This window comes from Amblyraja radiata, chromosome 2 (assembly GCF_010909765.2).
Source record: "Amblyraja radiata isolate CabotCenter1 chromosome 2, sAmbRad1.1.pri, whole genome shotgun sequence".
NCBI lineage: Eukaryota > Metazoa > Chordata > Chondrichthyes > Rajiformes > Rajidae > Amblyraja > Amblyraja radiata.
This window is the reverse complement of record NC_045957.1, coordinates 14941429-14958637: the sequence shown is the minus strand read 5'-3', so window position 1 is coordinate 14958637 and position 17209 is coordinate 14941429. Positions and strand designations below refer to the sequence as shown.

Sequence of the window (17209 nt, the reverse complement as noted above, 5' to 3'; positions counted from 1 at the left end):
TCGCCGATCCATGTTCTCCAGAGATGAGTCACTCCAGCACTTTGTGTCTTTCGTTCTGTCGTGTCGTTAGTGATTCGCGTGACCTTGACAGACGTTATCTCCAATGCGCCACTACTGCTGCCAGACTGTTAAGGAGATCTGTCTGGAAAGTGACACAAAAAGCTGGAGTAACTCAGCGGATCAGGCAGCATCTCTGGAGAAAAGGAATAGGCGACCTTTCGGGTCGAGACGCTTCTTCTTTCTGTAAGTAGGTAGATCATTTTATTCACCGACAAAACCATTCACGACGAAAACTCTAACGTTATGTGTAATAACTTATTACATGCGAGGATATCTGTGAAACGCGCGTCAGTGCAAACCTTCTTTATTTCTTGAAAGCGAATCATTGAGAATATTTGCATTCACGCCAGGGAATTGGAAGGAATTGCCAATTTAAAAAAAAAATGCGTTTCCAGACAGTTCGCTAACAAAACTCTCCCGTCTAAGACTTCGAAAACCACGGAACGTCGACTTCAAATACACAGTGTCATTGTTGTTTATTTATATGTCTCCGTTTTAATGGTTGAAAACCATGAGACAAGATTGTGTGTAAAATCATGAGAGGAACAGATCGGGTAATGAACAGAGTCTCTTGCCCAGTAGGGGAATCGAGGACAAATGTTTAAGGTGAAGGGGGTACGATTTAAAGGCATCTGAGGGGTAACCTTTTCACACAAAGAGTGGTGGATGTATGGAACACGCCGCCAGACGAGGTAGTTGAGGCTGGGACTATCCAAACATTTAAGACACAGTTAGACTGGTACCTGGATAGCACAGGTTTGGAGGGATATAGACCAAACGCGGGCAGGTGGGACCAGTGTAGCTGGGACATGTTGTCCGGTGTGGGCAAGTTGGGTCGAAAGGGCCTGTTTCCACACTATATCACTCTATGACTCGAAGTTCTCCTTGACACACGGAGGGAGCCCAGATGCCGGCATGTCAAGCTGGCACAGGGTAACGCGGCTGAACTAAAGCGAGGAAAAGTGCAATGTTTGAGTTACGATAATAAACGGATTCTGAAGGTTATAATTACAAAGGGAGAAAATATGGTCGGAATGTAAAGTTTGTCAGGGAAGGTCGTTGAACTCGCGCCTGGTCCCGGCTCTGCTGAGAGAGCAAGTCGCTGTGGAGGCCAAGTCAGTGGATATATATTAAAGCAGAGATGGATAGATTCTTGATTAGTATGGGTGTCAGGGGCTATCGGGAGAAGGCAGGAGAACGGGGTTAGGAGGGAGAGATAGATCAGCCACGGTTGAATGGCGGAGTGGACCGAATGGCCTAATTCTGCTCCAATCTCTTATGAAAGTCCAGCACCAGAGAGTGACAGAGGGTTGGAAAGTGACACGACCTAACTTGGGCATATACCTCTGTCTTTCTCTTTCTCCCTCCCCCTGTCTCTCTCTCTCTCTCTCTCTCTCCGCCCCTTTGCATCCTCTCTGCTTCTGACTGGCTGCGTTTGGGGAACAGGCAACAGGCAACAGGCCAGCGAGGATGTCACTCTCTCTCTCTCTCTCTCTCTCTCTGTGTGTCCGGCGGCTTTGACGGCACAATAGGGGCGGGTCAGGTTGGCTTGAGAGGCGGTGGGCTGGGGTTAGCGGCGACGCTGGAGGGGTTGTCATTGAGGGGAGCGTGGGAACCTGGGCTAGAGTGAAGATAAGCCGGCTGCTCAGTGACCGCAAGACACACACACACACGCACAGGGCGGAGAGGCAGCACCTCCCTACCCCTTGCAACACCTCAGCTCACCTCGGTCATTCCACCACGTCATCCCAGAGGGGCTTACTTGCAAAGTTTGCCCTCTCTCTTTCTCTTTGCATTTTTTAAAAACATTTTAATTTAATTTTTCTTTGCAAAACTGTGAAGCGATCAGACCCTCCCCAATGGATGGTCCCAGCGATGAAGATAATTCGTCGCAGAAGAGCTCCGAAACCCTGCTCGACCCTCTCCAAGAAAACGTCAAAGCCATCGGCGTGTTGACCAGCGGAGGGGATGCGCAAGGTAGGTGAAATCAGTTGAGAATATATATATATTCTGTTTTGTTTTCAGCAGGAGAGGGAGGAAGCAGCAGAATTGTGCGGCTGGGAGATTGATGCGTGGATCTGAATGTAACAACCCCAATCCGCTCGCATTTCCTCGTCTTGCACTTGCACGCCGCTTGCTGCAGTGCGTTGCTTTCGGATCGACCTCTCCGTCTGAAACGCTGCCAACATACGCAGCAGCAGCAAAGCCGCTTTCATCACACCACGCCGGCGCAATTAAAGCAACACATTACTTTAGTATCATAGATTTTTTAAAGGGGAAACCTCCCTCAGATCATCACCAGCCAGGTGCTTCTCTGCGATGTATCCCAAGTTGACTAATCGATCCGTGGGCACATTTGGGGTTTACGTCGCTCTTCACTCTGTATCTCTTGCTTGGGATGCGTTTAACGGGAGTCGGCGTTGCCGGCACTCGGTGTGTGGATTGCGATGCTAAAACGCGGAAGCGCGGTCCAACCCCACGTCCTTGCGGATGTAAATTTCCGCGTCAATAATACTCTGCGGCGGGGAAGCGTGGGCCCACCTAGCTCATTCTCCTGCTAACCCCAATCCATTCAAACGTTGTTTATTTATCAGTAGGTAACTTTATCCGCACTCCCTCCCTCCCTCCCCGCAGCCCAGGTGGTTTGGCTTTGAGGAACCCAGCCTCCACCACAGTCGGTTTAGCTCAAAGTGCTCAATAGGATCTTTGGTTTAGCTTCTCGCTTTAGATTTCCTTCCGCTGCTTTGAGGCGCTGCCCCCGGTTCCGCGTCCTTCTCAGCGGCAGATGTGTGCCCTCGGTCTCCCTTGACCAATCTAACAAACGAACGAACGAGCGCCCTTCGTAATCCGCACTTACACTGACCTTGAGACGGGATGTCTTCTGAAAACGTTATGACCTCCCCCCCCCCCCCCCCCCCAATTCCTTATGAAAGGCTCTCGTTTTTGGTTTTTCAACCCCAGTTATGAGCTGGTTAATTAAAACGACAAATCCATCTCGAGTATCATATTTAACACTGATTATTTAACACCAGAAACAGTCATTCAGAATGGCAAAATAACAATATTTTAATTGATGAGAGAGGTCCATATTTCTGTATAACCCTTCTGGGGCCAAAGGGTCTGTTCCTGTGCTGTACTGGCATAGAACTGACAATAAAGTTTACAAGAAGGATCCCAGAAATGAGTGGGTTAACCTATGATGAGCGTTTGTCGGCACTGGGCCTGTACTCGCTGGAGTTTAGAAAAATGAGGGGGGACCTAATTGAAGTACAGAATAGTGAAAGGCTTGGATAGAATGGATTTAGAGAGAATGTTTCCACTATAACGAGAAGCCATAGCCTCAGAATTAAAGACTTTCCTTTAGAAAGGAGATGAGAAGAAATGTATTGAATCTGTGGAATTATTTGCCACAGAAGGCTGTGGAGGCCAAGTCAGTGGATATTTTAAAAACAGAGTTAAATAGATTATTTATTAGTACAGGTGTTAGGTTATGGGGAGAAGGCAGGAGAATGGGGTTAGGAGGGAGAGATAGATCAGCCATGATTGAATGTTGGAGTAGATTGATGGGCCGAATGGCCTACTATTCCTTATGACCTTATGAGAAAGGAGCATTTTGGCCCATCCAGTCTGCTGGTTTTAAAGAAAAAAACCCATCCCTACCTGTAACTATTCTTTCCACATTGTCACTAACTTCCCTCTGATTCTACCGTTCATTTACACACTAAGGGTAATGTACCGTGGCTAATTCACCTATTACCCTGCAAGTGGGAGAAAACCCACTCAGAGGAAACCCACTACCAGGCCACAGGGGGAACGCAAAAAAAAACCCCACACGTTGACCTTCGAAGGTCAGGATTGAACCAGCATCACAGGAGCTGTGAGGCAGCATCTCTGCTAGCTGTCTGCGCCACTGTGCTGCTAGCTGAATGGCCATCCATTGCCCATCCCACATTTGTGTAAACCGAGTAGCTTGCTGCGTCAAAGTGGAAGGCCGTTAAGTCAATTACAGTGACAGGTCTGAGGTCACATGGAGGTCAAAGTGGATAAGGATGTTCAAAATCCTTCACTGTACAGAATCAAATAATTGCAGACAGACACAAAGGGCCTATTTCTCTGCTGTATAGCTGTATGACTCTAAGACTATTAAGTCACATGGGATCCACAATGAGTTGGCAAATTGGACCCACATTTGCCTGTTCATAGAAGACAAAGGCTAATGATAGAGGGATGCTTTGCTGACTGGAAGTCTGTAACCAGTGGTGTTTTGAAAGGATCATTGCTAGGACCTCTGATACGTGATCTATATATTAATAATTTGGATGAAAAGGTAGATGGTCTGAGTTAGTGAGTTTTGCAGATGGCACAAAAATCGGTGGAGTTGTGGATAGCAAGATAGCTCTTCAGAGATCCAGCAGGATATAGATTGGTTGGAAACTTGTGCAGGGAAATAGCAGATGGAGATTAATCTAGACAAGTGTGAGGTATTGCATTTTAGGAGGTCAAATGCAAGAGGGGAGTACACAGTGAATCGCAGGACCCTGAGGAGCATTGAAAATAATGATCTCGGGGTGAAAAGAGGGCTCATGAGGTGCTAGTCCATAGCAATGTAAGTGGATGGGATGGTGAAGAAGGTATGCAATTGTGGAATTGAATATATATATATATTGGAGCTATATGTAGCTTGCAGGGTCAGTGTGGATGGCCGTTAAGTCAATCACAATGACGGGTCTATAAAACAATTTGCTTTAGGCCTACATTTGTAGATTTGTGTCCTAGTTCTGGTCATCGCACTATAAGAAGGATGTGAAGGCTTTGTAAAGGGTGCAGAAGAGGTTTGCCAGAATAATGCCTAGGTTGCAGTACATTTCCTATAAGGAGATGTGTAGGAAGGAACTGCAGATGCTGGTTTATACCGAAGATAGACACACAATGCTGGAGTAACTCAGCAGGTCGGGCAACATCTCTGGAGAGACTGAGACCGAAGAAGGTTTGCGACCCAAAACATCACATATTCTTTTCTCCCAGAGATGCTGCCTAAAGGGCCAGTCCCACCAGCATGCGACTGCATGGGGCAAGCGTGACCTAACGTGGTCGCTTGAGCCGTATGGCCTCGCGAGGCCGGTCCCACTTCGATCGCCAGAGCCGTATGGAGTTGTGCGGAGCTGGTCCCGACATCGCGCGGGGCTCCGAAAAACGGACACTGTCCAAAAATTCCGCGCGGCTACGGCCTGCCGGCCCGCAGCCGCATTGAGGCCGTACGCACCGTCTCGACGCCGTACGCAGCGTCTTGACGGCGTACGCCTAGCACAAACTTCCCGTGGACTTTGCTCGAACTTCACGTCAACTCGTACGGGATCACTCGACCTCCGTGCGGCCCCCGCTTCCGGTTTGGACGCGCTTGCCGCATGCAGTCGCATGCTCGTGGGACAGGCCCTTAACACGTTGAGTTACTCCAGCATTTTGTGTCTAGCTATAAGGAGAGGTTGGACAAACTTGGATAGTTTCTCTGGAGCATTGGAGGTCTGAGGGGTGACTTGATAGAAGCACATAAAATTATGTGAGGCATCGAAAGGAGAAATGACCAGATCCATTTTTCCCCAGGGTGGAAATGTCAAATATCAATAGAGGGCATAGTTTTAAGGTGAGAGGAGGAATGTTTAGGTGAGATTTGCAAAGCAAATATTTCACACACAGCGTGTGGGGTGGAATGTACTGCCAGGGGAGGTGATAGAGGCAGATACAATAGCAACATGTAAGAGGCATTCAGACAGTCACATACATAAGCAGGGGATAGAGGGATATGGATCATATATAGGTGAATGGGATTAGTTTAGATTGACCTCATGGTCCATGCTGAGATGTTGGGCATAGGGTCTCGTTCCTGAGCTGTATTGTTCGCTGTTCTCTGTGGTTTCATGATAACCGTTGCTAATACCAACTGTGAGAAACCATGAATTACTAAATTTATTGTTGGGGAATTTGAAGCCATGTTCTTCGATCAACCGTCCAGGCACCTGAATTTCTGATTCATTGACTTAGAGCGCTGCGCTTAGAGCAGGAACCAAAAACTGTATTGAAATAGCTGGTCGTGAAGCACAGAACCAAGGAGGAATAGTTGCCTTGGTTGTCATACATTCACGGTAGCAGGTAGCTCTTTAAATGATTATATCTGTGAACGACACATAAGTCAGAATTGGAAATGCAGCTAAATAATAATAATGTTGGCTTGTACATTAATAATGACAAGCTGGTTAAAGCCATCAATACCAGTGAAATATTATACTGTAAATTATCTTTTTCGTGACCGGTGGCAACAAAGGGGGCAAAGGGTCAGGGAAATCCATTTTTCTAATCCTGTTGTAAAATCATTGTTAATATCATGCATTCTCTGATGGGACTACCCTTCAATTAGTCTCTTAGGAGAGTGCAAGTGCTCCACCATTCGATTCGTGATCAAATATTGATGGGAATGCAGTGTGAAGCCTAAGGAAGATTGACGCACAAGATAGACACAAAATGCTGGAGTAACTCAGCGGGACAGGTAGCATCTCTGGAGAGAAGGAATGGGTGATGTTTCGGTTCGAGACCCTTCTTCAGACTGATGTCAGCGGAGTGGGCGGGACAGAGATGGAATGTAGTCGGAGACAGTAAGACTGGTGGGAGAATTGGGAAGGGGGAGGGGATGGAGAGAGAAGGAAAGCAAGGTCTATTTGAAGTTAGGGAAGTCAATGTTCATACCGCTGGGGTGTAAGCTGCCCAAGCGAAATATGAGGTGCTGTTCCTCCAATATGTGCTGGGCCTCACTCTGACAGTGGAGGAGGCCCAGGATGGAACATCAGTGTGGGAATGGGAGGGGGAGTTAAAGTGCTGAGCAACTGGGAGATCACGTAGGTTAAGGCGGACTGAGCGGAGGTGCTCAGTGAAATGATCGCCGAACCTGCGCTTGGTCTCGCCGATGTACGAAGTTTACACCTGGAAAAGTGGATACAGTAGAGATTGGAGGAGGTGCAAGTGAACCTCTGCCTCACCTGAAAAGACTGTCGGGGTTCTTGGAGGTACAAGGACAGGTGTTGCATCTCTAGCGGTTGCAGGGGGAAGTACCTGGGGAGGGGATGGTTTGGGTTTGAAGGGACGAGTTGACCAGGGAGTTGCGGAGGGAACGGTCTCTGCGGAAAGCAGAAAGGGGTGGAGATGAGAAGATGTGGCCAGCAGTGGGATCCCGTTGGAGGTGGCGAAAGTGTTGGAGGATTATATGCTGTGGCATGCACATGATGTGCATATGACTTGCACAATTTTTTCGCTTTCACTATTCCCAATTGTCTTTCCATCCATACTCCTTCCCGTGCACAGTGCAACAGTTTTGAGAAGATTTAAGGTATTTATTGGTTTTTTTGCGAGTTCAATATTGTTTTTACAACCTTTTATTTCACCCTGGGTTGAATTTTAACTGATTGATTGAATTGATTGATTGAGAGATACAGTATGGAAACACCAAGTCCACGCCGACCATCAATCACCCGTTCACACTAGTTCTCTGTTATCACACCTTCTCTTCCGCTCCCTACACACTGGGGGAAATTAACAGAGGCTAATTAACCTACAAACCAAAGACAGACACAAAAAAACTGGAGTAACTCAGCGGGTCAGACAGCAGTCCTGAAGAAATGGAATAGGTGATGTTTTGGGTCAAGACCCTTCTTCAGACCCTGTCTGAACCGCTGAGTTACTCCAGCTTTTTGTGTCTATCTTTGTTTAAACCAGCATCTGCAGTTCCAACCTACAAACCAACATGCCTTTGGGATGTTGGAGGAAACCGGAGCACCCGGAGGAAACCCATGAGTTCACAGGGAGAACGTGCAAACTCCATACAAACTGCACCCGAGGTCAGGATCAAACCCTGGTCTGACACTGTGAAACAGCAGGCCTGTCGGATGTGCTGCTTCATTGATTGTTGGTTATGTTGTATAAATCATTGTTTTGTAGAAATGTACAATGTATATCTATGGGGAGAAAATATCTTTCATCATTAGTTTTGCTTGGAGATCTGTTTTGCATGTTTTTGATCTACGATCGAAGCACTTGTTCGCTGACGTATTTACAACCAGATTATTTGCACATCTTTAGTCTAAAGAGCTGCTCTGCATTTTGTCAATTTAAAATGTACGTGAGATCAGTGTTTATAGCTGTATTATGAAGTTCATGGGCCTCCTGGTCACATCCTCAATTAGTGCCTTTTAGTGCATCAATGCTCTTTCATGTTTACAGTAAGTACAATTGCAGCAGGGATTAAGGAGAAATATAGTTTGCACGCAATAGAATTGTCACTGGTCTCATTTTAATATCACTTGTAGCTGGAACTGGCCTTAGCAGAGCTGACACGCCACAAGGATTTAAACATTTAAATGGCTTCTTGTTACTTCCAGAGATTCTTCCAAACACTTCTAAACATTTAAGTGGCGTCTTGTTACTAAGGTGCAGCGGTAGAGTAGCCGTCTCAAGGGCCAGTCCCACTTACGTGTCCTTGGCACGCAAATTACGTGACCTCGTGGCTGCGTTGAGGCGCACTGCCATCGTATGGCCGCGAGGGGCCGGTCCCACTTAGAAGCGCGGAGGGGTATGTAGTTGTGCGCGACATCGCGCGGGGCTCCGAAATGTCTGTAGTGAATGAAATCTTTGCGCGCCAACGGCCTGTCGCGGAACTGATGGCCAAAGTGGGACAGGCCCAAGACCCTGGCATGATGCAACGTCTCACCTTCAACAGCAGCAGAAGCAGGCAAACGATCGCCGAACTCGGCCTGGGGCTCATGGCCGTTGCGGTCCGCCTCCACGTCTACTCCCAGAGCGGGGCCAAGAAAATTGAAGATGGACACAAAGTGCAGGAGTAACTCAGCGGGACCGGCAGCATCTCTGGAGAGAAGCAATGGGTGACGTTTCGGGTCAAGACTGAAGAAGAGTCTCGACACGAAACGTCACCCATTGCTTCCCACCAGAGATGCTGCCAATCCAGCTGAGTTACTCCAGCTTTGTGTCCATCTTCAAATTACGTCATGCGCTCCAGACGGCTGTGCGTATGTAATCGCGCCCGACCTTCGCCGGACCATCGCGGCTCAACGTGACCACGAGGTCGCGTAATTTGCGTGCCAAGGACACGTAAGTGGGACAGGCCCTTTACAGCGCCAGGCACCCGGGTTGTTCCTGACCACAAGTGCTGTCTGCACGGAGTTTGTTCATTCTCCCTGTGACCGCGGTTTTCTCCGGGTGCTCCGGTTTCCTCCCACACTCCAAAGACGGACAGGGTTGTGGTTTAACTGGCTTTGGTAAAAATTGTAAATTGTCCCTAGTGTGTGTAGGATAGTGCTAGTGCAGGGGGGTAATCGCTGGTGAGCGAGGACTCAGTGGGCCGAAGGGCCCGTTTCCAAACTATATCTCTAAAGTAAAGTAAAGATGTGGGTCATGCAATCATTTGGACATTTTGGTGGGATATTGCTTGGATTAAGTATTAGGTGTTCAAGAGGCAGGTGTTTTTTTTCTGCTCCATCAACTGGCCAAGCACTACTCAAGGCAAATGATATTACATGAGAACATTCAGATCCTCTGGTCTGAGTAGCATCCGTTGGGACCATTGCAAATATGTGGGTGTAGCTTGATGTGAAAATGCGGGATAGTACGTGCATGTTGTTGTTGTCACATTGTATACAAATCTTGGCAGAAGTAAGAATAATTCCGAAAACTTTGGCCAAAGTGGAAAAAAATTCCAGTGGTTGAACAAGGGGTCGATCCATCCTCAGAGAATTATTTGGGTGTAGTTTTAGTTTTTAGCTTTACAGAAAAAGGCCCATCGGCCCACCGAGTCCGCCTCGACCCGCGATCCCCACACACAAACACTACCCTACACACACACACACTAGGGACAATTTTACATTTATACCAAGCCAATGAACCTACAACCCTGTACATCTTTGGAGTGCGGAGGATACCTAAGATCTCGGAGAAAACCCACGAAGATCACAGGGAGAACGTACAAACTCCGTACAGACAGCACCCGTAGTCGGGATCGAACCCGGGTCTCCAGGGCTGCAAGTGCTGTAAGACAGCAACTCTACCGAGTCCACGCTGACCAGCGATCACCCCCCCACACACTACCATTATCCTACACACTAGGTAGGTATGTTGCAAAGCCTACCTGAAGCGTCGCTGAATATCTGCCGCTGAGGTTGTGCGCGATTTTGGCGCCGTTTAGAGGGGGCGGGTTTAAAACGCGATTTTCTCTAAGCTGTTCCAATCGAAAATGTTCAGCCTAGTTAATTATTAACGAAAAATCGCTGATAGACCCCGTCGCAAAAGCTATTATTAGGTTTAAAGGCCTTGAATAATAGTTATAGTAGTTTAAAAATCAATCTTTAAACCCGCGACCGTCAGCAACCGCAGGGTCTCATAAAGAAAATAGCAGAAGGTAGGTTGTATATTTTTACATTCAAAAGGGCTTCTAAAGATCCTTTTATACAAAATTTAATATTGCGAGTAGCTCAATTTGGGCCCATTATATCGCGCAGTATTTTTCTCGGCATTTGAGGCACAAATCTACCGCAATGTGAACGTTCTAAACCAGCGCGTTCCACAGGGACCCACTGGAAAGCTGATTTAAATGGGCATTTATTTACAGAAATTGAACACTGAATTCCTTCCATTTGGCCTATAAATTAATGTAAATGAGATTTTAAAATCATGTTTTATTGTGAATTATTTGTGAATATTATTTGGACATTTAGCCTATTTAAAAATGTTAATCATTTATTAAGAAATGGATAGATGTTTAGATCTAGTAATTGAAGTCTGAAATTAGCTACAATTAGGTAACTAACTAATTATATGCTTTAATTTCAGGTCATCCAAGTAAGATTATTTTATATTTGTTTCAGAATGCTTCAATCTATGATAACTGAAAATTTCATTCAGTTCTCTTAATTTTTAAGAAAGTTATGGGCTTTTGACTGTTCACGATCACAACTTTTTTGTTATGTCCATAGAAAATCAATAGGGAACAAGATGCTCATTTCCGAGTATGAAAATGGCCATAACTTTTTAAATACTTGAGATATGAAAGTGAATTAGATGTCAAATTAAACTTATTTTTATGCTTTATCTGATGGGATAAATTACAGACTTGATTTTTTAAATCTCAAAATTTTGTAACATTGCTACACTAGGGACAATTTACAATTTTTACCGAAGCCAGATAAACCACAACCCTGTATGTCTTTGGAGCGTGGGAGGAAACCGGAACACCCGGAGAAAACCCACGCGGCCACAAGGAGAACATACGTACAGACACCACCTGTAGTCAGGATCGAACGCGGGCGTCTGGTGCTGTAAGGCAGCAACTCTATCACCACGCCACTGTGTAGTGGGCTATTCCAAATGGAAATTCCTGCATGGGAATGGAATGGAAAAATCAGCAAAGTCTTAACCAGAAATCAACAGCCTGTCCAGAGTGTGGGAAAGATGGCGAGCAGTTTAAAAAAAAAAAAAGGTCTCTCAGGACCCCTAATCCAGTTTCAACCTTCTCTTCCTGTTCCCATGCACAGTAAAAATAGCATGACAGTCCCTCCTATTGGGCAGCTTCCATGCAGGGTCCTTTGCTTAGGGTCCACATTCTTTTGTGAGTGTCTTTCCTAACCTTAGATACTTGAGATGCTTTTACAAGTGGGAAAGGGTTATAAAGGCAGTGCCTGTGAGGGCTTGTTTAAAAGTTGACACAGCAGTTAAACTCAGGGCTGCCAACTCTCACGCATTGAGCGTGAGACTAACGCATTTGAGGAAATTCTCACGCTCTCACGCTGATGACAGAAGTTCTCATGCTCAAAAAAAAAATATATATGAATAAATAAATGAAGTCACACTCCTCCACACACACCAATGAGAGTAGTTTTCTGTCGGCGGGTTCCCCATAACGAACGAGCAATTTAATTGGCTTAAGCCCATCGGACACTATTTAAATTGGCAATGTTGACAAAAATGCTGGAGAAACTCAGTGGGCGAGGCAGCATCTATGTCTGAGTTTGACCCTTCTTCAGACTCAAGCATTTCTCCAGCATTTTTGTCCACTGCTCTATAGATGCTGCCTCACCCGCATTCACATTCCCGTGCAGATGGTGTGATAGGTGAGACACGGCGGTGGTCCCAGCACTGACCACCCCCCCCCCCCCCCCGAGGCACTGCTCACATCTCCCACCCTCACCTCCGGCGGCTCTGTGTCCGGCGGCCGCTCTGTCCACACTGCATGGAGTTTTAACCCCGGCCCGGAGCCAGGAGCAGACCGGGTGGCGCCGCCTCCGGAACCATGGGGATGAATCTCGGGCTAAGGCACCGCTCCGATGCCCGACCCCCGGGTCACTGTCCCTCACCTCCCTCGGACCCCCGGGTCATTGACCCTCACCTACCCCGGACCCTAGCTGGACAGAGCACCTGGGCCGGCCCGCATTCCCGGGGAGGGGGGAGAGAGGGAAATGCTCCCTGGACATCGCCAAGTCTCCGCTCACTCCGGGTGTTGTCGTCGCTTCACTGACCCACAACCCACACTCTCACACACAACCTAACACACATCCTTACACACACCAGGTTTAAAGAGATTTGGGCCAAATGCGGATAAATGTGACTAGTTTAGACTGGACATCTTGATCTGCATCAACAAGTTGGGATGAAGGGCCTGTTTCCATGCTGTAAGACTATGACACACTGTAGAATGGGTGCAATTGCTCTGGAGATGATTCAGGGGTGATTTATGAACATATTGGCAGGGCTGGAATTTTTGTTTCACTTCGAAGATTTGATAAGTGGGATTGTATTCTCTGCAGCAACGGAGGTGAAGAAAAGACTTAGTTGAGGTAAATAATATTATGAGAATAGGACCTGTTTCGCTTAATAAAGAGTGTAAGAAGGAACTGCAGATAGTTGTTTAAACTGAAGATAGATACTAAAAGCTGGAATAACTCAGCAGGACAGGCAGCATTTCTGGAGAGAAAGAATAGGTGATGTTTCGGGTCGAGACCTTCAGAATGAAGAGGTTGAAAGCCAGCAATAAAACACAATGACTGGAGATGTGTGTTATCCAACTAAAGGCAGAAATCAGAATCATGTGTTCATCTTTATTGACGTGACACCATAATAAATATATTACAGAAAAAAAATTAATGGGTGGCACATTGGCGCAGCAGTAGAGTTGCTGCCTTGCAGCACCACAGACCCAGATTGGATCCTGACTACAGGTGCTGTCTGTACAGTATTTGTACATTCTCCTTATGACCACATGGTTTTCTGTGGAAATTACGTTTCTCCCACATCTGAAAGAAGTGCAGGTTTGTAAGTTTCTGTAAATTGTCTCTGGCGTGTAGGATACAACTGGTGTATGATAGATTGCGGTCGGTGTCGACTTGGTGGGCTGAAGGGCCTGCTTCCATATATATGTTTTACATATATATCTTAATTTCATTGAACCATATACGGTTGAATATGTGGCATTATTTTCATCTTGTTTCTATAGTCAAAGATAAGGTTAATTGATTTATTTGTGCAGAACAGTGATGGAAGTCTGACTCCTCTTGCCTTGTTTCTATGTTTTTGTTTCTCTATATATGCATAACAGCATGAATTATAATCTGATTTACATTCATGAATATACTAAGGTCATTCATGTGCTGCACCTGTTGATCAGAGCCTGGCTCTACTGTGGAATGTATTTAGGAATGTAATTCAGTCTAACCTTATTCACACCTAATCCAATGTGAAGCATAAATGTTGCATCAAGTGTAAGTTAAAATAATGCACCAGATTCCACAATTTCAAAATGAAAAATGTAAAAGTCCCCCCCCCCCCCCTCCCCCTGGTCACTGCACTCCCTTACAATTTCTCACTCTCACCTCTCACCTCTCACCCAATGTTGGCAGCCCATGTTAAACAATGTTTAGTTCATAGACAGTTTTTGTTCATAGAGTGTTGGAAGAAGGGTCTCGATCTCCAGAGATGCTGCCTGACCCGCTGAGTTACTCCAGCATTTTGTGTCTTATCAGTGTAAACCAGCATCTGCAGTTCCTTCCCACACACAATGTTTTGTTCATGTTGGAAATATCACAGCAGATCAAGAAACTTCAGGCCGATTAGTACAGATGTCAGAGGATATGGGGAGAAGGCAGGAGAATGGCGTAAGGAAGGAGAGATAGATCAGCCAGGATTGAATGATGTAGTAGACTTGATGGGCCAAATGGCCTAATTCTACTACTATTTCTTATGACCTTATGAGAAGGGGGCATTTTCTTATAAACCGCAAATGCTCTAAAGCACAGTGTGTTATTAATCTCAAAATTAAATGTTATTTATAAATGTATACATAAAACAAATGCAAAGTACGTAGCTTTCTTCATCGTCTATTCCTTCATAACATTGTGAAGCGAAGACATTCAAGATGAAGACATTTAGATGCACAGGGTCTCTTGCCCAGAGTAGGGGAATCAAGGACCAGAGGACATAGGTTCAAGGTGAAGGAGAAAAGATTTAACAGGAATCTGAGGGGTAACCTTTTTACACAAAGGGTGGTGGGTGTATGGAACAAGCTGCCAGGGGAGGTAGTTGAAGCAGGGACTATCCCAACGTTTAAGAAACAGTTAGACAGGTACATGGACAGGGCAAGTTTGGAGGGATATGGACCAAATGCTGGCTGGTGGGAGCAGTGTAGCAAGGACATTGTTGGCCAGTGTGGGCGAGTTGAGTCGAAGGGCCTGTTTCCACACTGTATCACTCTATGACACTATGAGTCAAAGAGACAGAGAGAGAGGGAGAGAGAGAGAGTGTTTAATTGTCATATGAACTGGCAACGGAACAATGAAATTCTTGTTTGCAGCGTGTCAGGTCAGGGTGAGTTCCCTCCGCCATGGGTACCATGTAATCCCGTGCTACCTGTTCCATGGTCGGATAGTCGGCGACTAAACCGTCTCCCCCACCTGGTTTGCCAGGTGAGGAGGGGGCTGTGCACCCCCAGCAGGACCAAAAACAACACCTGACAAAGGGCGGATGAGCTCCTAGCGAGCCAACACCCATCCACACTTCAGTAGAAGTTGCGATCACTGTCGTACACAGCATTGTAAGGAATGCCCGTCAGAAACCAACACCACTGCATTGCTAAAGTTTTCAACGATTTAATAATGTATAACAGGCCTGTAAATCCAATATACATAGATACTATATACTTTAAGAATAAGGAGTAAGCCATTTAGAACGGAGACGAGGAAACACTTTTTCTCACAGAGGGTGGTGAGTCTGTGGAATTCTCTGCCTCAGAGGGTGGTGGAGGCAGGTTCTCTGGATGCTTTCAAGAGAGAGCTAGATAGGGCTCTTAAAAATAGCTGAGTCAGGGGATATGGGGCGAAGGCAGGAACGGGATACTGATTGGGGATGATCAGCCATAATCACATTGAATGGCGGTGCTGGCTCGAAGGGCCAAATGGCCTACTCCTGCACCTATTGTCTATTGTCTATTGTCTATATAGTAACCTAAAATACAATAAATTAATGACCAAAATACCAATGCAAAAAACTCAAAGTCCTCTGTTCTACCAAAATAAAGCCCTGAATCCCTAGTGCAATAGTTTCACCAAATTATCAATTTCTATGTATGTGGCACCAATATCACTCATGTGGACCCATGGAACAATACACTCTTCAAGTGTTTGCCGAGTTGTTGCAAGGATCTCAGTCCCCGAATGTCCAGTGGCAGCAGGACCTTCCACTGTAGTCCTTTCCCAACAAAGCCATTGTGTAGGAAGAAACTGCAGATGCTGGTTTACACCGAAGATAGACACAAAAAGCTGGAGCAATCAGCAGATCAGGCAGCATCTCTAGAGAAAAGGAATAGATGATCCTTCTTCAGGCTGAGAATCAGGAGAAAGGGAAACGAGAGATATAGATGGTACATAGAACACATGGATGAAATATATGCAAAAAGCAACAATGGGCAAGGAAAGGTGGAGCCCACAGTGGTCCATTGATGACCTTGGAGTAGGTGATAACGAGTTGTGCAGAGAGTGAAACTAGAATGATGACTAGGGACTAGGATGAGGGAGGAATGGAGAGTGGGGATGCAAGGGTTATTTGAAATTAGAGAAATCTGTGTTGGCTGCACCAAACTTGGCTGCAGCCCTTAGCAGGCATTCCAGCAGCCAGAAATATGCCAGGCAGCAACATTCACTTACGGACATCTCAGTGTATGGTAAGACCAGCAGGTTTCAGACAGACTGAAGTGCAACTTCACTGAGCTGAAGATCTTCCAGCAGCACTCATTGTCTGTCTCAGTTTGCATCCCTTGTGACAGTCCATAGAATCAAGGGAGTCAAGGGGTCACGAGTGTTTAAATGTCATATCTATTGACAGTGGAACAATGACATATTTATTTGCAGCAGATTAACAGACCCATAAAAGCAATATGCAGAGACAAATATAATAATCAAAAATCCGTAGTGTCCTCTGGTATGCAGCTGCAATGACCTCTGCGTCCTTATCTAGGCCTTCTTTGCAAAGGTATAGCCATCCTCATTGCAGCTGTCTCAAGGGCAAAGTGCATACGGCACTAGACACCAACTATTGTATGTTGTAAGGATTTGATGGGGCTGGGCCTTCTTGTTGCTGCCATCCAACCAAGATCTTGGTGTTTGTTGGTGAGTTCTGGCGATTAAGGTGCTCTACCAAATGTACTTGGTTTGGTTTGGTTTGGTTTATTATTGTCATGTGTATCGGGATACAGAGACATTTTTTTTCTTTTTTTCTTCAGTCTATATCATTTACATAAGTGCTATCAAGCCGTACATATTTACAGCAGGTAAAACAGTACAGTGCAGGAGTGCATAATTTGGTCTTGTAGCATTATAGTGTAAAAGTTACAGAGTAACTGCAGATAGAAAAAGTGCAAAGGCTGCAATAAGGTGAGTTGGGAGATCAGGAATGATTTTGAGAGACTGCTGGGGAAACCATCACACTGGATCCATTGTGTCCTTGTAGGATGTTGATGCTGTCCACCGCCTGATGGACTTGGGGTCAAAGATGCGTAAGGACCTGACTTAAAGGGGACCCGTCTGAATTAGGCTCCCCTGAGTCAGGTTCTCAG

General features: G+C 46.0%; 1 protein-coding gene across 3 annotated transcripts in view; it reads left to right on the top strand.

Annotated features, from left to right (window-relative positions):
• Nucleotides 1-1565: 1565 nt before the first annotated feature.
• The window catches only part of LOC116986586 (phosphofructokinase, platelet), a 118661-nt gene continuing 103017 nt past the window's right edge, over nt 1566-17209 (top strand). For 2 of the 3 annotated variants that reach the window (XM_033042189.1, XM_033042186.1), the window contains exon 1: nt 1584-2037. In XM_033042189.1, the coding sequence (XP_032898080.1) occupies nt 1920-2037 (118 nt within the window). In that variant the 5' untranslated portion in view covers nt 1584-1919. Of the gene's footprint in view, nt 2038-17209 lie in introns of all 3 variants that reach the window. The other variant, XM_033042190.1, reaches the window with a different exon arrangement.